Source organism: Oreochromis niloticus, linkage group LG18 (genome assembly GCF_001858045.2).
Source record: "Oreochromis niloticus isolate F11D_XX linkage group LG18, O_niloticus_UMD_NMBU, whole genome shotgun sequence".
Taxonomy (NCBI): domain Eukaryota; kingdom Metazoa; phylum Chordata; class Actinopteri; order Cichliformes; family Cichlidae; genus Oreochromis; species Oreochromis niloticus.
The window spans coordinates 34280116-34305015 of NC_031982.2; the positions used below are offsets into that span (position 1 = coordinate 34280116).

Consider the following 24900-nt stretch of genomic DNA (forward strand, 5'->3'; position numbering starts at 1 on the left):
GGCCTGTACGTGCAGCGTGTACGGACCTGCAGCAGGAGAGGAGTTAAAAGGAATCACTCTGAGGAGCTGTGCAGGAGTTTTTCCATCAGCTGCAGCTTTCGGATCTGATTTCAGGATTCACACAACATGAGGAACGGATGGATTTCACTCTGCGGGCTTCTGTTTGCTGTCTGCGCCGTCCAGGCGACCTACAGATACTACTGTAAGTGGCTCGACTTCTTCTTTTACTGCTATCAGCAAGATGCTGAAAGACATTAACATCCTTTAGGTCTCTTCTGTAAACTCTAACCAACATACCTGAGCTCAGCCTGCTAATAACTGTGGTAACGTTTAGGAGAGGCAGAGCTCAGCCAGGACAAAAATATATATACATAAACTACAACGTTATGAAATCAAGACAACAAATATAGGTTGGTAAGATGGAAAGTTAAAAAACGACGTATTGATCCTCCATAAGTTAATATATGTTCCTCATTATATAATAACAATAACCATTAACTATTGATTTCAGAGGTAATACAGTATTTATTGCTGTGGATTTAACATGTTTGTTTTAAAGGCTCAGTCTGTTGATTTAGTTAATTATTGAAAAATGTGTTCAGCACACAAACGAAGGAATCAAACAAAATCACAGAGGGCCGGCAGCTGTGATAATGAACTGTGTGAAGATAACATGAGATAAGACTGTGAGTTATTCATATTCATGTCACTCGTCTCTGAAAGTCTGCCAGTGCAGACATGAAGCAGCTGGGACAACTGCAGATAAGATGAAGCTTCAGCGATGAGTCAGAGGAAACACAGCAGAGTCCAGAAGTACGATTTTTTAATCAGTTTTAGTAAATTGTTAACAATAAGACACAAACAGCTGAATTAAGAAATCTCACTAAAGAAGTTTAAATAGACACAAAGACTGATCCTTAAATTACAAGAAACCTGTGACTAGAAAACTGTGACTTCAGGACAAAATAAAACTGATTTAAAGAAAGTAAAAGAACAACAACATGCAGCTTAACAAAACCCGTTCACACAGACGAGTCAGAACAGGAAGGCTTTCTATATGTTTTCATTAGATTTTTCAAATTTGTCTTAAAAGATAACAAAGAGTAGCTGGTGGAAAACGGGAGACACCCATGGGTGAGGCTCACGAACCTGAGCTGTCAGAGGAGAACCGCCTGCCCCTCAGGGAGAGAAATTATTATCTGCTGAACTTTTACTGATGTGCTGAAGAAACGAATCCAGCCTCATACACTGAGCTGAGACAGACAGATAATAATAATGGATTGCATTTATATAGTGTTTTCGGGACCCCTCAAAGCGCTTTACAATACCACTATTCATTCACTGGTGAAGGCAAGCTACAGTTGTAGCCACAGCTGCCCTGGGGCAGGCTGACAGAGGCGAAGCTGCCATATTGCGCCATCGATTATCCCCTCTGGCCATCACCAGTAGGCGGTAGATGAAGTGTCTTGCCCAAGGACACAACAACCGAGACTGTCCGAGCCGGGGCTTGAACCGGCAACCTTCCGATTACAAGACGAACACCCAACTCTTGAGCCACGATCGCCCCGATAGATGGATGGATGGATGGATGGATGGATGGATGGATGGATGGATGGATAGATAGATAGATAGATAGATAGATAGATAGATAGATAGATAGATAGATAGATAGATAGATAGATAGATAGATAGACGGACGGACGGACTCAGCAGCGAGTGCAGAAGAGCTGCATGGCTAATAGCTACATGGATGCAAAGATGCATCAGTGTCATAACAAAGGATTTAAACTCTGTTTAAGTTTGTTGTTACTCACTGTTTGCTTTGGTTTGGATATCAAGCTAGCTGGGTTAAGGAAAAGTGGGAATATCTCAGTTTTACAGGCTTTGTTGTAAAAATTCTGCATTTTGTGGCGTGGAGCTGCTGAATCCGATCAGAACTGGTCAGGTCACGCCCAGCGATTGTTTTACGCTAATGTTATTTTTAAAGTCTAATGTGAGTTTTTATGCTAATAAGAGTTGGCTGTGGTTACTACAGGAGCAGAAATGAGATGAATCAAAGCAGCGTAATGTTGTAAATATGTTAATGGATTCAGAATATTTGCAGAATACCAGAAAGTCAAATATTTACCCAAAATGAGAGAAATGTAAAACCTGCATTGTTCATTAAGATACATGCAGCTCTTTATTTTCTGATTTATTAATAAGCAGTTATTATTTGATGGTGTTATAAATCATTGGGCTGCTGCTGAGTGTCTTCAGTGCTGTGTATACAGGACAGACTGTGAGTGACTGCCAAATCATGAAGGTGATGAAAACCACGGCATCACCTGCAGGAGCAAAAATTTATTTAAATTATTCCCAAAAAACAATTTAAAGGTGAGAGGCAGTGCACTTTCTGGTTCAAAGCTTAAAAAAGCATCACCAAGTGCAGACGTCTGACATGTGCAGTGTTTTATCAGCTGAATCATGACATGAGTCAGTGCTCACAGCACAGACGGTGTTTTAGTCTTTTGTTTGTTAAAGTGTTAACCTCAGATTAAAGCTGTTACCAGATTCTGAGTTTACACTGTGATGTAAGAAGAACCATCTCCAGGCGTGTCTTTGTTGTTTTTCATTCCTCCGGGGAAAAGAAAAGCGGAGTTATGAAACAGTGAACACGTTCCCTTTGGAGAGAAAATGTTTCTTCAGGCTGAATATTTAGAGGCGCACAAGTTGGAAACTGTCCGATGAGAGACACAACACCTAAGCTCACCGCTGCCGGAGGCAATCAGGTGAACAATAACTGTTATAAAAGAGTGAGTCAGTGATGTACTCTGAACTGTAGAGAACGAGCTGTTCACGTCTGCTGAATCACAGGCTGAGTGTTGGAGGGGAAATCTGACGGTCAGACAAACACACCTCAGCCTCCCTCTGAGCGCTTACATTAAAGAAGAAATTGATTACAGTCACTGTCGAGGTATTCAGATTCATACGGGGAGAAAATACATCACAGTGAGGTTAAAATGTTCCTGACAGGACGTGTTCAAGAAAACCCCCCAAATCAGACACGCCCCATGAGCAGCACTTGGTGACAGTGGGAAGGAAGAACTCCCTTTCAACAGGAGGAGACGTCCAACAGAACCAGGCAGGGGGCAGCCCTCTGCCAGCGATCACTGGGAGATATTTTCTCAACACAGTTTCAAGAAAAACCAAAAACACTGTTTAAAATCAGTTTCGACGCGCGACTCGTGCAAGTAAAATGTCTTTTTTTATTGTTCTCTCCAGTCTCAGTCACGAAACAAAAAATTATGCTAACAAAAAAACCCTTTAATAGTTTTGTAAAGAACTCAGGGTTAGTGACGGGGAATCGAGTCCGGTCCCTGAAGGAGGCGCTCCGTCCATCCTCGGCTACCCCCGCTAGCCCATTGCTGGACTCGCGTACAGGAAGGCAGCCGCCCTCTCCCGTATCGCCCAGCTCTGGGAGTCCGTTTGGGGATTTTGTTTTGAATCTGGCCGTTGTTATTTAATAATAACTTTAACTTTTGTATTTATTTTAAATACATATAAAGATGAAAAGAAAAGAACGGCAAACCAATGCAAGTAATACAAAATCAGTCTATTGTAAATAAAATAAAATAAATTGTTTTTAAACTTATTTTTCTTTTAGAAAACAAATAATTAATGTGCCCACTGTCACGACCAGTGGACCTAAACCAGGTCTTCCTCAGGCTGAGGCACACTACAAACAGCTTTGAGTTAAGAGTTATCTGTCATGGTTAGGGGTCAGGGGTCAGGGTCAGGGGTCAGGAGTCCCACTGATGATTACTGGCTGAGCTCAGGACAGTAACACAGGGACATGAAACATTTCCTCTGCCTCCAAACTTCATGCTGATTATGTCCAGCGGTGTTAATGTGATGCATGTGCCAGGCTCAGGAGAAGTTTGGGCTCAGGGTTGTGTTTACCTCACCTCAGGTAAACAGCTGGTGCCACAGTTAGTTTTTCCATGTTTCAGCTCAGATTCTCCTGACGGCACAACAAAAAGAAGCAAGTCTGAGTTGAAGTTTGAGTGAAATCTCTGGCCTTCACGGTAACTTGGTAAAACTGGTTTCTGTAACTTGATCCCAGCTGTCGGTCGGACTCCCGATCGTCCTGATGTCGGTCAGGGGCGAACGTTTGCCTCCTCGTCTACTTGCACGTGTATTGTGCGAATATTGATGCAATAATGCTTGAGTGGCACTGGTCCCTGTGGTCATTTGACTCTCTGCCCTACAGTGAAGGTAACAGTTTAACACAAACACCAAACAGACCCACAACACATGTGAGGTCACAGAAAAAGATTTGCTGTGGTTGGTTAGCTGCAGTGACATCATATCCTCCTGAGTGAGAACAGTTTAGTGGTCGTCCCCTTTCTGCTGATGGTGACCCCGAAGGGTCCAATAATAAAATCATGAAATGTTTCTCTGTATCAGGCTGTCCCTGCAGGCTGCAGGCTGCCTTGTGATTCACTTTTTTCATCATTACTCTGGTTTACCACCAACTGCTGTTGCTGCATTCACTGTGGATGAGATCTTCCCTCTCTGCTAACGGCAAGAACAAGCAGCAGCCTGTTGAAACTCTCCCTCAGTTTAAAACAAAGCTTTAAAGGAGCGGGTGGAAGTCTTTTCAGGGCTGCTTTTCTGAGCCATGATCCCGGTGAGCTCGCTGCAGACAGAGGGGGCTGAGGTGCTGGCTGTTTTGGGCGGGGCTGGCCGGATTGTGATGATCTGTGTGCAGGCTCTTGCTGGGATTTCAGAACAAACCACAAAACATATGAATCGCTTCACGCTCTGTCAACATCTCTAATGCTCCTGTTTGTTAGATTAAAGCTCGGGAAGCTTCCTTTATCATTTCATGTGGATGTGCCTTCTTTTCTTTCGCCATCACAATACGAACAAAACAAGAAATTCACATGCAAGCTGAAGTGAAAGTGGAGAACAGAAGAAAGTGCAAAACTGAAATGTAAACAGCCAGCTTCCTCCCACAGTCCTTACAATAATGCAAGCACTTCCTGTGGTCAGACTAGAAAAGCACCAGTCCAACACCTGTGAAGCCACAAAAATACATGAACGTGCATCTACAAACAGTTTCGTCTATTATTGTACAAAAAATAATTGAAAAAAATCTAAATAAACTTGAAATTTGACCTCTTACGTTCTCATGCAGCGATAATGCGTTGTGAGTGCAATGGGAGATCTCAGTACTGCCTGCACGATGCGTTGGGTCTGCACTGCGTCGACTGTCAGGGAAACACGGAAGGCCGCCACTGCGAGCGCTGCAAGGATGGCTTCTACCTGCAGGGGGCGGGACAGAGCTGCTCGCCCTGCCGCTGCAACCCCACAGGTGAGTGCAAGTCTCACAAAACCCTTTATGTGTGGAAAATGAACCTTATTGTGCTCCTGGCACGTCTTTAGAGACGGCACATTTACATTCCACTTCTCAGGTTTCCAAGCACATGACAGGCTGAACGTTGTGTTTCGATGTGTTAACTCATTACTGTGGAAAAATGAAGCTGCAGTTCCTTTAATGGCCACTTGGGGCTGACTCATGGGCACGTCTGACTCTAAAACAGACAAACCGATGTCATCGTTTACTTGTGTTGTTCTGACCGGGTTTGTTTTTCCTCAGGTTCTGTCAGTAAGTCATGTGACAGCACGGGGCGCTGCAGCTGTAAAGAAGGCGTCACAGGAGACAAATGTGACCGCTGCCCCAACGGACCAATCGGACCTGACGGCTGCCCCCAAAGGTGAGAGACAAATGTTACCTCATATGCTTCAGTTCTCAACACCTTCACCTTCAGTGCACTTTCATGCATGTCATTGCTTAAATTTAGTGTCTTTTATTTGATGAATCGTTTTGTAACTGCAGTTAAAAAATGTTTAAATTGAATTCTGTCTTCAGTCACTTTACTTTTTGTTTTTCTGCTGTCACTTCAACAGTTTTCAGTCCTTAACTTCAGCCCACAGCTCTTTTCTATTGATTTCAGTGTTGGCTTCCATCTTTCTATTACAGGTTTTTCAGTGTAGCTTTAAGTACTTTAGGTGCTTCAGTTTAATACAAACACATTTGAGCAGTTTTAAACAGCCCACTTCTTGCACAGCCTTCTTTGCATTATTTTTCTGTTTTAAGTTCACAGAGATAGTCTCCTGTCTTATTTTGATAGTACATGGCTCACTTCCTGTTGTTTCTTGTTTTCAGCCGTCAGCCCAGGCACGAATCTGAGAGTCTGACTCTGCCGTGTTTCTGTTACGGCCACAGCAGCCGCTGTTCAGCACAATCCGGTTACTCGGTCCACAAAATCACCTCCACCTTCACCACCGGTAAACCTTTCTCCTTCATTACCTTCATAATAAAAGAACCCTGACATTTCCTACATTTCAAAGTCAAAGCGCACAATAGGTGAGGTGACAGACTCTGGTGTGTTTCAGGTGTGGAGGACTGGAAGGTGGGGACGATGCAAGGTAAGACTCCAGCCGATACGCACTTCCGCTGGTCACCGAAACACCAGGACGTGGAGGTGATCTCCAAAAACAGCCTCCCGGTTTACCTATACGCCCCAGGTGAGTCAAGCCCCACCTCTTCTAACAGCTTAGCCCCACCCACTTCTCTTTGTCTTTCTTTTTATTCCTGTTATGACTGATGTTCTCCTTTCTCACAGACCATTACCTCGGGAACCAGCTGCTGAGTTACGGCCAGAACCTCTCCTTCTCGCTGCGTTTGGACCGCGGCGTCCGATACCCGTCTGTCAACGACGTGATCCTGGAAGGTGGCGGTTTAAGAGTCGCTGCCTCTCTGGGTGACCTGCGATCTGTGGTCCCCTGTGGTCAGAAGATCACCTACAGCTTCAGGTCAGAAAATCCACGGTGTGAAGTTTTGTCTGAAGCTCTAAACATGACGTGGAGAACAGATTTGATTGGTTGCTTGTTATTATTGGTCAGATAATTGGAGTAAAAAGGCTCAGAGGTCCAGCTAGCAGCTACAGCCACCTGTGTCACCATTCACCTGTCAGTCAAAGAGGCCACGCCCCCAATAATGCAGACTTTAAGATTTAGGTCTTAACTCCCACGGGAGTCTGTGGGGACTCACTGCTGGAGCTCTGGTGGGCATTAGTGGGACTGTCACTGCTGCTTTCTCCTGACAGTTTCTGCTTTATAAATGAATGTTAGTGAAAGTCTGTGAACTTTAATGCATAGCGCCCTGCCCAGCTGCCTGCAGCAGCTCTGTGCCCTGCAGTTTGAGAACACTGGCCTGAAATATCAGGTGTCGTGTTTTGATGAGGGAGAATAGCTCCCACTTACACTGTGACTGTCATCTCTGTGTGACATCATTTGTTCAGCAGGAATGTGAAAACCTTTCCAGCCCAGTTATCAAAGGTTCAGACAGCCAGGCTTCTCTGAGGCGTGAACATTCCTGAGGTGAGGCTGTTAATCACAACAAGTAGAGACGCAGCAAGAATCTCAGGTACTCCGTTAGTACCTGGCTGTGTTTATGTGGGATTTACTGCATGAGCGATGTGGAGAAAGTGGGTGGAACAACACTGCTCCATTAAACTGTCTCGGGTATAGGGTCTGATTATTGTCCTGCAAGCTTCTGGCGTCCGAGCACGTGGAGTCTAAACTGCAGATGTTCTTCACGCCTCTCTCCTCATGCACATGTGGATGAAACTATGATGGACTTTCAGATCTGAATTTTTTAGATTGTGACCGACTCTGATTGATACATTTGATGAAATTTAATGTCGTCGTGATACCATATTTGAAACATTCTTGTTTGCACATCCGGTTACACATTTGGATTGATTTAGTCATAAAGCCACTTGCAGTCCAAATATTAGCAAAGCAATAAGAAGAAACACAAAATCGATTCATCAAAGTGATTCCTGTTTTCTCAGAGGTCTCTCTGAGGTTCGATGATGAAGGACAGTAAAGGGAGAAAACGTCGTCTTCGTGAAACATTGTTCGAACTTCTTCTGTCTTCTTCTGAACAGGCTGGACGAGCGGCCCGGCAGCAAGTGGAGGCCTCAGCTCTCCGCCCTGCAGTTCCAGACGCTCCTGCAGAACCTCACAGCCATCAAGATCCGAGCCACGTTTGGAGACACCGGTGAGCCCTTTTTCTTCTCTTCCACAGAGAAGATGCTGTACAAAGAGATAAAATCCAAGAGCATAAAAGGGTTTTCTAAAAGGGCGAGGAGGTGCTAAAAGAACAACGAAGAGTGAAGGATGAGCAGCTCTCACACACAGTTTCATGATTTTTTTTGTTTCTTTTTTCAGGACGTGGCTACCTCGATAATGTGCAGCTGGTGACTGCACAGCGTGGAGACGGCGTCCCAGCCCGCTGGGTGCACACCTGCAGCTGCCCGCCGGGTCACGAGGGCGAGTTCTGTCAGCGGTGTGCGCCCGGTTTCAAACGCAGAGACCCCGCAGATGGAGCCTTCAGCCCCTGTGAGCCCTGCAGCTGCAGAGGAGGCAGCTGCGACCCGCAAACTGGAGACTGTTACTCTGCCGATGAGACGCCCGCAGACCGGAGCTGCTCCCAGGGCTTCTACAGAGACCCGAGGCGGCCGGAGACCTGCGTGAGGTGTCCCTGCGCGGACGGCGTGTCCTGCTCACTGGCTCCTGGTTCTTTGGAGCCTCGCTGTGAGAGGTGCCCATCAGGAACCTCCGGTGAGACGAAACACACACGCACACACACACACACACACACGCACACGCATGTTTTTTTTTGTGCACATGTTGCATCTCTTTGGGATTGTTTTGTGTCTCTGAAAGTAAAGTTTTCTTTTTTCAAATCCTTGATCACTTTGGCTGTGAAACAACATATAACTTCAACAACATGATGTTTAGTTGATGTTTTATTTCAGCTCTTAAAAAGTCTTTAGTTGAATTTGAATCATTCTAGAATATTCTAACCTGTGTGTCTCTGTCCTCAGGTCCTCGCTGTGACGTTTGTCAGGAGGGTTATTATGGCGACCCCCTGGGTACCGGAGGTGTGCAGCGTCCCTGCATACCCTGCCGCTGTAATGGTCACATCGACATCAGAGTGCCGGGAAGCTGCGACCGTAACAACGGCGAATGCCTGAAGTGCGTGAACAACACGAAGGGACGGCACTGTGAGGACTGCGTGAGAGGTTTCTACCACAGGCAGCCCACCGACGCCTGCAAACGTAAGAACGACGCACAGTCAGAGGAGTTTCTGATGTAGACGTCTGGGTTTTATCTGCAGTGAAACTGAAATGTTTGTATTCTTTACTGTAAAATTGAATCTTAGATGTTAGAAAGCAGTAAAAACAGTTTTGTTTTGTTTTTTACAAACAGAACTAACTGACATGTTTCAGTCTCATGACTTGCTCAGAGAGAAGCTGTTTAATAATCTTTTAAGTTCACGGCAAAGAAAATCATCAGAATTGTGGTTTTTGATGGTGGTGTTGGGTTGCAAAGCAGCATGCAGCTGCCCAGCAACTGTATGCAGCTAAAACAGCTTAAACATGGCTGGGGTTACCTGGAGGTGGGTGTGGTAAAGTGTATCAGCTGATCAACGCTAAGCTCAATTTCAGGTTTTTTGGTGCTGTATTGCTTATTTACTTAGTGAATGTGCAGAATAAGCATCAGTTACAGAAAACAGTGAAGTGAAAATTGAGCAGAATTTAAATTTGAACCAACTTTAAAAACATCAGGATCATTAATTTGAGCAAAGCCAGTTTATATTAAAGTTTCAAAGACCTTTAAAGCACAAAACATTGGCCCACATCTGGAAACTTCTCAACACTCCCACAGGTAGAATGCTGCCCCCTGCTGGTGCACCTTTTAATTACAGCCGTCCTTCTCTTACACTGTTCACAGAACACATTTTGTGCTGTCACGGTTTTCCCAGATGTGATCCAGCAGTAACATTTTTTTCCTCTGTTTTCCTGTCAGCATGTAACTGTGACGTCCAGCGCTCGGAGTCCGATCAGTGCGATGCTTCCGGGCAGTGTCGGTGCAGACCGGGCTTCGAGGGTCTGAGGTGCCAACGATCCAGCTGCCCCGCCTGTTTCACCCCCATCAAAGCAAAGGTGTGGTACCTGTAACAGGGTTTGCTGTCATACACAGAAAGTGGTCAAGTATTAAGTTTATTTTATAAAGCGCCCCCTGCTGTGTGGATTTCTTTCAGTGTTTAACCTAAACTAATTGTCTATATCATGTCACCTGAGGCTTTGAGATATAAAATTTTCAGTTCATGATCATCATAATAAAACAATATTATCACAATATCGCCCTATAGAAACTCTGAAGTTTCATCTGTTTATAAAGACATTGTGGCATCTAAACGTATTTCTTTTGTGTCAGATGGCTGCTTATGCTGCCAAACTGAGGGACCTGGAGTCTTTGTTCTCTGACATGGACGGAGGATTGAAACCAGCTAATAATGCTGAGATAGAGGCCGCTCTGACAGATGCTATGGAGCAGGTGGACGACATGATGGAAGACGCCAAGCAACTCACAAGTAAGACAGCACCTTACCTACGCCATCACCTGAAGGATTTTAGGACCCAGTACCAATTTGCCAAACACTAAACTAAACCTGTGACTGTTGAACATGTTGTGACTTCATATTTCTAGCACGTCTTGTATGTTAAAAGTAAAGTATATGAGTATAACGGGAAAATGTACTAATTTCTATGTTTGTAAGTGACCAGTCAGCTGCTGTTTGTTACAGTTACAGTTGGTAAAAATGAAAAAAATCCACATTGTAGAAGCTTTAATAAGGAAGTTTTACTCGATTACTTGACTAAATATACTTGCAGTTTTTAGAAGAACTTAGTAGACATTCAAAGACCTGCAGCCGAATGGTTTCACTCAGGTCTCCATAGCAGATGTACTGGAGAAAGTTTAACTGGTTAAAATAAAGTTGATTTCTTATTGTTTGTCTCTAACAGAAGTGGAGAAGAAGCTGCAGGACCACCTGTCGTCCATCAGCAAGCGGCAGCTGGACGAGGAGCAGGATCTCCTAAACATCAAGGACGCAGCCGCTGACATCAAACTGCAGCAACAGACGTACAAGACGAAGATGGGGGAGGTCCAGAAGCTGATCGGGGAGATGAAAGTCCAGCTGGAGAAGGCCAAATCTGACCTCAACTCCGCTGTAAGGCTCCACGCTGACAGAGATGAACACATCATGTCGTGTTTGACAGAATCATTATTTTTATTTTAGAGGGGTTGTGTCGTATTTGGGTGTGCGTGTGTGTATTTAGAGGCAACAGGCAAAAGTTTAGAGAAGACAAGAAATTATGTGAAAACAGATGTTTTCTTGTCTAACTGCTGTTTATTTTTCAGGATGTCCCTCAAAGCGACTCACCGCTGGGTTCAAACGACCTGTCTTCGCTCGTGACGACGGCTACCAACCTGGCTAACGAGTAAGTGTTGATTTCACAAATCGGTAAGATGTTTTTTGGCTACCATGCAGACCAGTCCACGTTACCCGCCGTCTCTAACGCCGACGCCTTTGCCTTCCAGTCATCAGACGATCGCAGACACTGTGGAAAAAAACGCTAACAAGGCTCTGAGTGACTCGCAGCAGAGTCTGACTCTGGTCAGAAACCTCATGAACAGAGAGAACAAAGTGAAAGAGCTGATTGGAGACCTGAAAACCATGTAAGTATCTCCTCTGAGCTTCAGAGACAAAGACTCTTTTAGACTCTGAATCAACCACTTTGTTGATTTACGTGCACTTTGCATGTAAAAGCTTCAGATTTGTTAATGACAGCAGAATCTAAACCCGGTGCCTAAAGACTAAACTAGAGCAACCTGCGTGTGTCCAGGTATGAACAGACTTCAGCTCAGGTGAAGGGTTTTGAGAAGCAAGCGAAACGTCTAAGCAGCGATGCCATAGAGGAGAGCAAAATGGCGGAGGGCATGCTGAAAGACATCGCCAACATGGAGCAAAACCTCCCCCCATCTCTGCAGGTAATGGCTGGAGAGAGGACACATTCTTCTTTTTATTATCATCTACTTGTTCAGTGTCTCTAACCTCCTTTGTTCTCCCATGATGCACAGGGGGCGATTGATGTGATGCGTTCCAGGGTGGATGGAGTGACAGAGGCGATGGATGAGAACCTCGCAGGCATCGATGTGCTGCAGGATGGCATACTGAGAAACAAGGCTGTCGCGGAGGACCTGCTTGCCAATGGCAAAGCTGCCCAGCAGGTACTAAAGTGTCACAGATTCACCTCTGATGAGCAGTAGTTGTCCAGTTAAAGGGGGGAATTGGCTAAATGACCAAAATCGTAATAAATAAACATGTTTATTTCTGCTGTAACGTTGGATGTTTTAACAATCAACACCTCTGTTCTCCATCCCTCTCTGCAGGAGTACAACGGCCTCGTGGACAGAGTCAATGTTGCCAAAGCTGACGCTGAAGGAGCCATCAAACTCATCAACAGCAAAAGTGATGAGCTAGAAGATGCCCTGAAAACCCTGAAAGGTAGGCTCACCGACCGATGGGGCGCCACTCGCCACCATAAATCTAGCAGCAGACTGATGCCACTCTTCTTTCTTCTCAGGCTTCGACCAGCAGATCGCAGGCAGCAAAACAAAGGCAGACGCTGCCATCAAGCGTCTCCCTGACATCAAGACCACCATCCAGCAGGCAGCTGGCAATAATAATGCAACGCTGTCCATCCTGGGAGATGTTCAGGACAGTTACGATAACGCTCTGGAAAACATCAACAAGCTGGGGGACATGGTCACTGGTCTGGAGGTAGCATGAATACTGTGGCGTTGCTTTACGACGCATTCTTTATGTTAGAAATGATAAAACAGGCGAGCCGTCAGGGACAAGTTTACGTTTGTTGAAGAAACCAGCTGTAGAATTTTCTCTCTGTGAAACTTTTTTAAACAAATGTGTTTGATTGGTTATTTTTTAAGGTGAACTGTGACTTTTCATGCTGTCGTGTCGCACCTCGGCTCTGTCGTTAAACTGCTATTTTGTCTTTACTCTTCAGAGAGAATTTGCATCTTTGCCGTCTCATGACGATATACTGAAAGAAGCTACCAAACTGAACAGAGAGGCGACTAACCTGAAAACAATGGCGGGAGGCGTTGTTGGAGCTCTGGCCTCCGAGCTGGAGAAAGCTGAAAACCTGCAAGCTGACGCCCAGGAGGTAAATGACCACACTGAAGTAACCCGTCACAGACGCAGAGACAGACTCGTATAAAACGATGGACACGGGTTTAAACATGTAATGTTTCCCCTGCAGGCGTCTTTGGGAGCGGGTGGAGCTTACAACAACGCCCGGCTGGTCAGCGAGGAAGTGCAGAAAACTCTGCGAGAGGTCCAGGGTCTGCTGGCTAAAACCAGTACGTACACTTTTTATCTGACTCACACTTTGGGATTTTAACGTGGCTGAAGTCCTGTTTTATTTATGAATTTGCAACAAGTTGCTTTTTAATTTGGTCAGCTTCACAATCTCCAGAAAGGCCTGAGTGCCCTTCTGAGACAGCACGAGCTGCTTCCTCACCGTGTCTACTCTGTTTTCTCAGACCAGTCCAGTGCTGTGGATTTAAAGAAGGTGAAGCAGCTGGAGGACTCGTTGGCCGGTGCTAAGAAAGTTGTGGAGGGCAGTTTGAGCCCCCGGCTCAAGAACATGGAGGAGCAGGAAGCCGCACACATGCGCCAGCTCAACTCGATCAACCGGGACATCGACACCATCCTGGCAGACATCGCTAACCTCAGGGAGATCCTGGCATCCATCCCCAAAGGCTGCTACAACAGCCCACCCATCGAGGAGGCCTGAGGCGCGTCACCTGACTTACTGCCAGTGGACTTCACTTTGTGTTTTTGCACTTTTCAACTACTGACGACCTTCTTTTTGTCTGTAATACATAAAAATATTGAATTATTTAGAATCCATATCTAACGTGCTAACTAATTTCTGAACCTCAAGTTTGAATCTTGCTTTTTAAAATTTAAAGAGAAATCACCTCCAATGTTTTCATTATTTGGCCCTAAATCTAAACTGTACGACACCTTAAACTCATCACGTAGGCATACATTTGTAAACTAAGATTTTTCTCTATTAAATGTAAAAGTAAAAGGATCTTTTGGAGCAGATTGGTTTTTTTTCCAGGGATAAATTAGGGAAAGATTAATGCACTGGTGTTTCCTTCTATGCTCAGCAGGGAGTATCTGCTGTTTTTATAAAAATATATTCTGTGTTTGCATTCTGTATGTGAATATATGTTAGAGTATTTATAACTGTACATACACCATCGTTTTTAAACCTTCATGAATTCAGTGTTTTCTGTTCTTTGAGTCTGACCACCAAGAATATTTATATGAAAATAAAAGATAAAAGTTCTCACATTTAAAACATGTTTCACTTCATTATTCATCAGTTCTTAGATTTATGTAACTGGTATTTCTGTGTGTGGGTCAACCATCCGACGCAACAGACCGAACGCCGAAGACGAGCAGGATGAAGTGAGCCCATCGGAGTCAGAGAAGCTGAGATGATTTAGTCAAAGAAATATTTTATTTTGGCAGCAGCGAGGTGTGAATGTAACCACAGCTTTAAATCAGTTCAGAAGCAGAGCAGTGATGTGGACACGAACACAGCGACAAACAAACAGCTGAAAACGGTCAAATGTTTCCTTTACATCCTCTTTGGAGAGTGACACTGATGACTGTAATTAAACCTGTCCTGATCTGTAAACACACATCTGTGCTCATAAATCACACACTCACACACACACACACACACACACACACACACACACACACACACAGAGTGCATCACAGGTTACATGTAGAAGAAGTCAGTGCAACAGAAAAGGCAGATTAATTAAAAAAAAGACGGATTTTCAGCTACATGATACAAAAAAGTGACTGAGAGCAACCAAAAATCCTTTAAACGCACACACACGCACACACACACACACACACACGCATACACACACACACACACACACACCTGACCACGTGTAGAAATCGTACATTTCCCGGGGATGCCTTCTGTACAGAGTGAATAGAAAATGGCCGGACGAGGGAGACGATGATTCCCGCTGCAGCGATGTTTTATTTTTTTCATAGAGATATTTGATCTTTTTTTTAAAACTTCTTTTTTTGCAAACACGTTCACAACAGATTATAATCTACCAAGTGATAAACACTCATGCCAGAACCAAACTGTCTAAGCATGCAGTCTAAGAACAGGAGCAAACGAGGAGGAACGATGCTAAACACTGCTGCCGCCGAGGACATCATCTTTACAGACGCCATCATCTTCATGACACTGCAGAGCTTAAGCTTTGCTACAGCCTGATGGTTACCCGCAGTATGTGCCGAGCTCTGGTTCCCAGCGCGTCTACATGTGGAAGATTTGAGAGCCGGATTCTGTGACAGCAGCGTCGCGGTGTTAGATTTTTGCAGAAGAGCTGCAGGAAACGACGGGCCTCATGCAAGAACGCCACAGACCGTGCCCAGACTGAACCTGTGCTCTGGGCCCTTAAAGTATTCCTGGTGTGTGTGGAGAAAAGCAGTTTAAAGCCGGAGGTGGTGGCGAGACTTCATAAAAACCTTGAAATGCCTGCACGCCATCATGACACATTTAGGTCTTCCACCAAGAAGTTTTTGAACTGGAGTCAGCAACTAGTGGCCGTTACATGGTACTGCAACATGAGTGACCCATGCACTGATCCAGCCTAGAGGTTTTGACTGGTCCATGTGGTCTGAGGAAATAAGGAGTCTAGATTCAGGGAGGCTCTGATCTTACTGCTGCAGGTCTCTGTCATCTTCTATCAACCGGAGGCGCTTCTTGGTTGAAATGTGGAACAAGTTAAAGGTGGAACCTGGTGGAACATCAGGTGTTTGGTGACGGGGTTAATTGTGCCGAAATCTTTAACGGCTCAAACGAATTCATGGGGATCATCCTGCTCTGCTGCAGCCGTCTGTCTCTTCCAGTGGACCGTATGTCAGATTGGGTCTAATTATCTGTGGATGTGTAAGCCGAGCCTGCATCGTGAGCTCATGAATGGTTCTTGCATGAAGCCCAGTCCAGCACGATCCTGCGCACACTGAGCATGCCCGGCTGTGTCATGCATTCGCAGACCTTAGTAAAGAACGAGAAAGAGAAAACACCGCCGTCGCCGCCACAGCCCTGAGGAGTTACCTCTGTGCATCGTCCCCAAGACCTCCCAAAATACCCCCCTCCCCCTCCCCTGATGTAAAGTCACATGACACAGACAGAAGGAGGAACACTAACGCTCCTGTTGGAAAGCAACAGCTCAAAGAAGAGTATATGTTTGACACAGAAGACAGACAAGTTTTAGATTGAGGAGGAGGAGGGGTCGTGTTTTAAATAGATGATGGTTGTAGGTAGGACCCTCCTCCCCCTCCTCCTCCTCCTCCTCCAGTCTCCCTGTTTTACTGCGGGCAGGCTGTTGTCGTCTCTATCCCGAGGCGTTGATGTACAGCTGACTCTGCAGGATGTAGTCGATGACGGGCTGACTCAGGTAGTCCACAACATGGCCGTCACCGTGCTGCAGCGCCAGTCTGTGGGCGGAGAAACAGACGGCGTAAAGGTCACGCTTTCAACATCATTCAGCGAGTGTTCAGACTTCAGTGTGCAGTGGGAGGACTTTAGATTCAGAGAGTACGTGAGTCGGTCCTCGGGCCACATCCTGAGGACAGAGCAGATTTCACCTCGTGGATTTTATCCTCCCACCGGGAATTTAACTCTTTGTCGGCTGCATGTTTTTCTCTCCTCTCTGACTGTTTTTAGCCCTGATCTGTTCAGATTTAAAAAGTAAAAATAACACACAGAGACAAACAACCATTCACGTCTGACCAGTTAACCTAACCCCACTAACTGCATGTCTGTGGACTGTGGGAAGCCGGAGTACGAGGAAACTAAACCCAAAGCTGGTTCAGCTCAGTTTGGATCCAGAATGAATTCATCTTAACAAACGTTTTTGAATGTTAAAACTCTGAGAGCCATGAAACTGAAACATGGACGCGGGTGTGAAAGCTCCCACCTGCTCTTGGTGGAGCTGACGATGGCCATCGGGTGGCTTATCACATCCTTCACTACGATGATGTTGTCCTGTAACAGAACAGAAATGAGCAGCTGAGATGTTGGAGGATGTTTCTCTGGGTCAAAGGTCATGTGATCTGGAGGTGAGCTCTGACCTTGAACTTGCGCAGAACGGAGGAGTGATTAATGATCCTCTCTGTGTCGGCGCCGTCACGAGGAACCACCACGATCCCGAAATCTCCCACAATCACCTCCATCTGAAAGCACAGAAACACGAGCTTCAGGCTGAGATGGGTCTGAACGACAGGACGACGACTTCAGCTTCATCAGAGCAAAAGAAAAGCTGACTAAGCTGCTCTTCTTTATGTCCTGTCCTGATGGCTGATGTTCATCTTCAGTTTATATAAATCGAATCCCTGTGAGCTGCTCTAAACTCTCAGTTTTGTTCCACTGTTGGCTACGTATGATGTCATAGAGAGGGTTTATCCTTATATGGTCACCTCAGGCACACAGATGTTCAAACACTCTGTTTGTGAGGGAGCAGCCAACCAGAAGAAGGGTGGCTCAAAGGGGGAGGAGCTTAAAAAGCACATTTCAGACAGAGCATGAACTGAGGGGCTGTGCTGAGGCCCAGTATAAGACACAGTAGGATTATTTTAAACTGTAAATCATGCAAAGCTGCTCTAGAAGAATCCAAGGATAACATGTTAATGTGATGGAATCATCTGAATGATCTGATAAAATCAGACATTTCTTTCAGTTTAAGCGTTCACATGAGGAAGGTTACCGTTTCCTCGCCGCTCCAATCACAGCTGATGATTTCGTTTTGGTAGTTTTGGTCTCTCCGGCGGAAGATCAAGTCACATTACTCCAGATTTATTTGATTTTTGGCGTTTCCATCGCGTTTTTATCTCAGACTGAACATGTGAGTAAAAACAGGTGGATGGAAACACACCTGCAGTCAAATAAATCCCTCCTAGCTCTGACACACACATCAGGTGAGTGAACCACTGACGCTTTCTTTGGATCACAAGCGGTCGATCGCCTCCTGTTCACTGCACCTCGGTTGTTGACACAGGAAAGTTTGCTGCAACTTTTCAGTCCTCGCGAGTTTACAACGGACGTTAAAACAGGATCACAGCGTTTATGAGTCTTCATTTAGTGAGACTCATTTCTCCATGAAAACACAGAAAGTGACGTCAAGCACAGATCTGCAAAACTCAGAGCTGCCTTTAGTGATGTCAGCAGCAGCGCCACTCTCACCGCAGCCAGCATCATAAATCAGACGTCTGTGCAGCTCAGGCCCGTCGTGCCTTTAAACGCTGCTGTCAGGGAAACTGCAGCTAATCAGAATGGGACCATTCTGTGTCTAATTCAAAGGACTTCAAAATAAAAGTCACTAGCCCCACGTGTGAAGTGTTACGGTTTCACTGCAGCCCGTGTGGTCGTACATACGAGGTTTTATTTTCCATAGAAACGTTTCTTTCTGTTTCTTCAAATAAACATTAGACAGGAAGTAAGAAATCTGTATTTATTATTATTGCTCAGGCTGTTTAGTAACTTTACATCTTCTAATGCAGCCGAAAGCTGAAGAGACAGCGCGGACACTTCCAGCTGACCTCTAAAAACACCTCGCTGCATTTGTGGTGAATTTCACTGCATAAATCTCATTTATTGATCACCTATTGATCGACTGCTCTGCGTGCAGCGCTCCTGACATTCTGACATTATTCTGCTTTGAAGAGAATATCGCTGGAAAATTTTCCCTTGTCAACAACTTAAAAATGACCTTCTGATCATTACAGCTGAGTCCTGGTAATAAACTGTATATTGAAAATGGACATGGCCCCTGAAGTCCACTTTTGAAGCCTTGAGTTAAGCTTCTGAGAGCTTTAACTGTGAAACCTGCTCTCCGGTTTACTGCCTGCGTTACTTTAATGGAGACATTATTTCCAAAAGGAACATCAAATAGTTTTCGAGGCACCGGCTTCACTTCGCACACCCAGAAGCTACGTCCATCTTTTATATCCAGCCTACAGTTTGGGAAAAGAGCTGAGGAGCTGGGCTACATGTGAGTGGGGCGGGGCTACATGTAAGTGGGAGGGGCTATGGTATGCTTACATCACTGTCCTTCCACAGGCCAGGGATGCAGAAGGACTCCAGGAGATCACTGCCACACAGGAGCAAGATGCGCAACTCTACAGACGGCAAACAGGCAGGAGGAAAGAGACACACTCTCAGTAAACATCACGTTTACTGGATCCAAACAAACAAACAAACAAACACAGCAGGAAGGAAAACCAGAGACACGACACACGAGTCCGCTCAGGTCCACACACTGAAGACCCCACTCACCGATCTCCTCGTACCTCATCGCAGTCCCCAGGTTGGCGTTTTCATCTGACACAGAGAGACAAACACATGTGATTACAGGCGGTGAAGCAAAACACGGGCACACGCAGGCTCCTCGTGATACGAGTGTCGCCTTCAAACAGTCTTACTGACACACTGAGCTGTGAAGTGGAATCAAATGTTTTGTGACGCCGCTCATACAAAAACCCCAATTTGAATTTAGCTGATCGAAACTTTAAGGTCCTCCCGTTCTGCACCTCCGGACTTCTCCCACACCTGCTGCTTCTGACCAATCAGGCATCACCTTCTGTTCCACTGATCATCACTGGTGAGAAGAGCTGAGTCTGCAGATCTGACCACGCAGCACGCTCATCAGGTATCAGGTCAGGAGTGTCACCAGGGGCATGTTTCATCCTTTACTCCTTCTTCTTCTTCTTCTTCTTTCAGGCGCTCCCTCCTCTTCGGTCACACCGACTTTCTCTCCTCTCCTCCATCAATGTTATTTGAGGTCTTCCTCTTTTTTCCTCCGGCCTGGCAGCTCCATCTATGTCCCCGCTCTGCACATGTCAGTGTTTGGTTTCTCCCTCCACTAGAAAACATGCAGGGTTAATGCCGCTATCGAAAAAGAGATTATTAGTTTGCAGTCACATGAGCAGACTGCGCCGCGGCACGCTTGAAGAGGTGAGGGCGGCACACCTGAGCTGTGATCTTATCTACACCCGAGCACAAACTCTGAGGCTTCCTCAATCTGAAAATCGCTTTGTTAAGTAATTAGTAAAAAGTTCACATCACCATTTCCCAAAAAATCCCCCAAATGAGGTTCAGAACCTGCGACTGAGGGACCTTTTTGTCCTCTGTGAGAGCAACTTAGACAAAAGCACGCATCACAAACCAGCCTAAAAATAGCAGCTGTCTGCAGGAAGTCCAGAGGAGCACGAGGAGGGAAGGGCGGATGGTCCAGATCAGCTGTGTTTTTGTTGCTTTTATAGAGAAATATCCAAACTTTATGTAAGGCAGTAATGAGAAAGAAAGAAGGAATGAACAGTACAGAAGAACATATTCCTGTATCCACATAAAAACACTCGTTTATTGTTTTTTTCATGATGTGTGAATGTTGTGGTCGTGTTTGTAAAAGTCAAGACATCAAATTCTGTTTGTTTCTCCATCTTCTCCTCGATCCCTTATAAATACCAGTCCAGTTTCTTAACTTCAGCTTTTATTTTGTAATGTTCTTATTTGTAAATTCTTACCAACGAAGGTGAAGCGTTCGATGTGCGGGCGTACGCAGCAGATTTTGCCCAAACTCTCGCTGATCTTCCCCCACAGCTTGACTGAGAGGCAGAGAGCACGTTTAGAGCCCAACACCACACATCAGCTCATTAACACTCATTAAGAACCTGAAGTCTGACTCACTGGCCGTGGGCGTGTGGTTCATGTTGTTGTGGTTCTGGTAGATGGGCGTGGTCTGGTTCTGTGGCTGACCAATCACAGGAGTGGTTGATGGCGTGTTGACGTTGGACAGGATACAGCCGGTGACTCTCTGAGGACGCAAACATCGTTAGAAACTCGTCGGCTTCTCTAACTTCATCTCTGAGTCGTTACAGGTGCTTTCTGTAAATTACTCAGCAGAATGTAACAAACACTTTCCCCAGCAGGGGGCAGCATTTCACTAGTGGGAATGTGGAGACGTTTCCAGATGTTGGTTGCTGTTTAGCCTCATTTCAATGATGGGGTGTAGAGGAGTTTAGAGCAGTTGTTTTGTCACGTTCTGATGATGCTTTTTCATTTTGGAAGGTTTGAAATAATACTGAATACAGGAATTTAAAATAAGCACCTTTAAACTTTGAATGGATCCTTGGACATCCAGCAACTCAATCAGTTAAAGTGAGACCAAAGAAAAGTCATGGAGATGACTCAACAAAGGGCTGGATGTCTTTCCAGCTGCTCTTACTACAATGACCGATTCAAATGGAAATGAGAAGAGAGAGGGGGATGCTGCCATCATTTAGACAGCTTACTGTCCTGTCAGAGTCTCGTTTCAGCTCAGAGCTGCAGATCAGTCGATTCGTTTCTGATTTAATCTCTGGCGATTCTACCTCAGGCCTCATTATTCCTGTCCAGCACCGCATGCTGTCTTTGAATCATCCAGTAAATCTACACAGAGTCCGAAATGCTCAGTAAGAGTCCGCCCACCTTCATCAGGTCGCGGTGATGCTCCAGCACGCTGCAGGTGGTCTGCCAGGTGTCCTGGTAACACTCCCAGGGGTCCACCCTTCACCAAACACACAGGTAAAGAATGATGAGGACACAAAAGCTGGTTTTAGTCTCAGCTGCCAAAAAAACTTCCTGCAGATGTTTCACATTAAGAGCCTGCGAGGGAACGACAGGGTTCTTTACAAACATCTGGTTTTGACCAGTGTTATAACTTTTTGGGTTTCACGGTTTCTTTCTAATTTTAGTGTCCTGTGCTCAGTTTCAGCCACCAAACCCCCAAAACCTCGTGGGCGTTACTTGTTGTTACTGGACTGTTGGTACAGTGACCTCACAGCAGCCATATTATCGTTCAGATAAATGCATTAAAAAGGCTCCAACAGCACAAACATGGTTATGTGGACATTTCAGGAGCACTTCATGTTTCGGGCCTGAAGCGATGATACTTTAAAACTACCACTGAGCACCAACACAGCTGCTTTCTCTTTCTGAGGTGACATTTGTTTTCTTCTTCTGTGGTTTTATTTGACGTTTCCTGTGTTTTCAACAAAAATGTGGAAACTACTGAGCTGATAGCAGCAAATAATAATTAATAAACACGATGCGTTGATATCAGGGTTATTTCTATTAAATAATAATAATCACTGTCATGTTTCTACCTGCATGACGTCCACAACTCAGCAACTTATCTACCAAAAGTTTTGCTGCTTTTATGATGTGCTGCCCCAAAATATATAAATAAATAACGAGCCACATACTGAGGCATTTCAGAGCTTTTAATGTGAAACTCTTTGCAAGAAGTCCTGTCTCTAACATGGCTCAGACCTGGTTATTTCCAGAGTAAAAGCCTCTACAGGTGGGTAGAGACTCACCTGATCCAGTCAGAGCTCTGCACGGCCAGCTGACACATGGTGAGGCGATGTCTGCTGGACACGAGACCCTGCAGACACAGAGCAGCGCCATCAGCCACAGCGCCGATCCAAAAATAAGCCAAGAGTCTGTTTGTGTGACTACAAACCAGTGCTGAGCGGGACTTTGACTTAACAAACAGAGAAAATACACCTGGATGAGAATGAAAGGTTCTTTATTATCATTCATCATGAAGAAACAGCGAGATGAAGGCCTCAGGCCTCATAATGATTAGAAGTAATAACTTAATTAAAATATAATAATAAAAGTAAAAATATAATTAAATGTAATTTTAAAAAAACATGAAAAACAAGCATGAAAGGAAACTCATCCTAAACTCACTGAGAAGATGTTAAAAGTGAGTTTTTCCTTCCCACTGTCGCCAAAGCTCCTGCTCACAGTGGCTCATCTGCTTGTTGCGCTTTTCTGAGATTCCTGTGTGTTATTGAGCCATCTTTACCTGACAATGTAAACTGTTGTTGTGATTTGTATAAATAAAACTAAATTGAACTGAACATCCTGTAGTACCATGTGAACTATTCAGACCTTTAACCAGCAGAAAAACGTCCAGTGGATTAAATTAGGTTGAATTTAAGTCCTTTCCTTCTTCTTCATGTCCTCCTTCATTACATCCATGAACCTCCTCTGAGGTCTTCCTCTTTTCCTCCTGCCTGGCAGCTTGGTCCGATATATCCACCCTCCCTCCTGCACATGTGCAAACCAGGCTCTGTGACTCTGATCCCGCCCATGCTGCTGACTCCCAATAAACATCTGAACCATTCAGCTCGGCCTCCACCGTCTCCAAACCATCCCAGAAGGTCATCTTGTAAACCTTCCCTTTCACCCCTGACACTTGTCCCCCACCTACTCCACCCTGCCTTGGACGGTTCAGCTCAGGTGTTTAAACTTAGAACTAATATCCAGGTGACAGAAAGATGAGTTTCCAACCAAAATAAGATCTAGATCAAAATAAATCTTCAGCTCTGACTGATAATCCTCTTTGGATTTCAGATTCGTCCATATATCAGGCACTTATCTTTTCTTAGGCCACAGTTTTCGGTGTCGTTTCATGTTTTTCACCCCTGCGAGGTCCTCCTCCCACCAAAATGTGGGACGAAGGATTAAAAGACTTCAAAGTAATTAAGAGTCTTTCTGGTAGCTCATTAAAGAAAATGTGTGCCGTTCAGAGGGGATGGTGGGAAATCCAGATCAATGAAATATGAAAGCAGCAGGAGTCGTTTGGATAAAACAGACAGAGAGCAGGTGGGAAATGTTCTGCTTTTACATTGGGTCTAAAGAAGGCCACGTCGTGTTTTCCACCTGTGAATAAAGCCTGACGCACTGCTTTCTGAGGACAGAGAGGTTTGTGAGTCATCGGGGCTGACACACTAATAAGATGATAAGCGATGTGAATAATCTCCATCGTTAACAATCCATCATTAGGATTGTTCAGCTGCAGGTGATGATGCTGGAAAACAAACATTCATAACGAACACCAAAGTGGATGAAACTGGATTTCTGTAGCATCTATTATTCATGTTGTGTGTTTCTGTAGAGGCAGAGCAAAAGTAGGACGAGACCTTCATTAATTCCTGCAGGAAGCAGAGTGGAAAGCTGCAGCTGCAGACAGCGTGATCTTATCTGTGCTCGACTCAAACATATGCAACACAGTCTGCAGTCTGCAGGAGGATGAAGTCACATGTTAAAGGCATCTGTCCGCAATATTAACAATAACAAAGATGTAACGTCTGTTTTTCAGAAACCTTATTACCATTCGTGGGGAGCAGAAATTGTTTGGTTCTAACTGGATGATTTTTATTTCTGCGCAGGCCCGGCTGGCCTCATTCCAATCTGGTCCTCCTGGCGTTATATTTCACTGCGTACGTGTTACCATCATTTTCAACATGCAAAGTCTAATAAAAAAAGAAAAACATCTGGATCACAAACTGTATATAAAAGATGGAAGTAGCTTCACGTCAACATTTTGGCCCTTTGTGTTGTTTTTATGGTGCCAGCAGTGACCGGGCAGAAGAGAAGGCAAAATATTAAGTTATTAGCTAATGCTAGTTAGCAAGCTACACCCAAGCACAGGATTTCACTGTGCACCAAAACTGCAGCTTAGCCTTCTTGGAAGGTCTGTGAATACAGCAACCTCACAGCAGCCGACGGCACAAACACCGTCCAGAGCTCCATTTCAGAGGCTACAGTTAGCTCAGATGAAGCCTAGCAGACAGCTAGCAGCTACAGCCGCCTGTGTCATCATCCACCTGTTAGTCAAAGAGGCCACACCCCTAACAATGCAAACTTGTGTTTTTGGTTTATTCTAGCTGAGGGAGCTATACGGGTTTTATCCTCAACAGGGCTGAACTTCTCTCACAACGTTGACTCGAGTAATTTTTGTCAC

At 45.0% G+C, this 24900-nt stretch overlaps 3 protein-coding genes across 3 annotated transcripts in view; 1 reads left to right on the forward strand and 2 right to left on the reverse strand.

Moving 5' to 3' along the window:
• lamc2 (laminin, gamma 2) lies at positions 1-14780 on the forward strand. Its single transcript, XM_003458940.5, has 21 exons — positions 1-202; positions 5183-5359; positions 5645-5762; positions 6215-6336; positions 6445-6576; positions 6675-6864; positions 8004-8116; positions 8287-8679; positions 8946-9179; positions 9931-10067; positions 10342-10498; positions 10932-11137; positions 11329-11408; positions 11509-11646; positions 11814-11958; positions 12049-12198; positions 12361-12475; positions 12555-12751; positions 12996-13154; positions 13251-13350; positions 13534-14780. The coding sequence occupies exons 1-21, from the start codon at positions 127-129 to the stop codon at positions 13785-13787; spliced, it is 3393 nt and encodes a 1130-aa protein (XP_003458988.2). The 5' UTR covers positions 1-126; the 3' UTR covers positions 13788-14780.
• LOC102077170 (zinc finger protein OZF) overlaps positions 14507-24900 on the reverse strand; it is a 34142-nt gene continuing 23748 nt past the window's right edge. Inside the window, exon 3 of the mRNA XM_019347420.2 lies at positions 14507-14963. The gene's annotated coding sequence lies outside the window, so the exon portion shown is untranslated. The remainder of the gene's footprint in view (positions 14964-24900) is intronic.
• nmnat2 (nicotinamide nucleotide adenylyltransferase 2) overlaps positions 14507-24900 on the reverse strand; it is a 14037-nt gene continuing 3643 nt past the window's right edge. The window contains exons 3-11 of the mRNA XM_003458930.5: positions 22460-22527; positions 21570-21648; positions 20790-20916; positions 20627-20707; positions 19380-19424; positions 19146-19222; positions 17180-17281; positions 17026-17093; positions 14507-16543 (exon numbers count right to left, since the gene is read on the reverse strand). Coding sequence (XP_003458978.1) covers positions 16441-16543; positions 17026-17093; positions 17180-17281; positions 19146-19222; positions 19380-19424; positions 20627-20707; positions 20790-20916; positions 21570-21648; positions 22460-22527 — 750 coding nt within the window. The 3' untranslated portion in view covers positions 14507-16440. The remainder of the gene's footprint in view (positions 16544-17025; positions 17094-17179; positions 17282-19145; positions 19223-19379; positions 19425-20626; positions 20708-20789; positions 20917-21569; positions 21649-22459; positions 22528-24900) is intronic.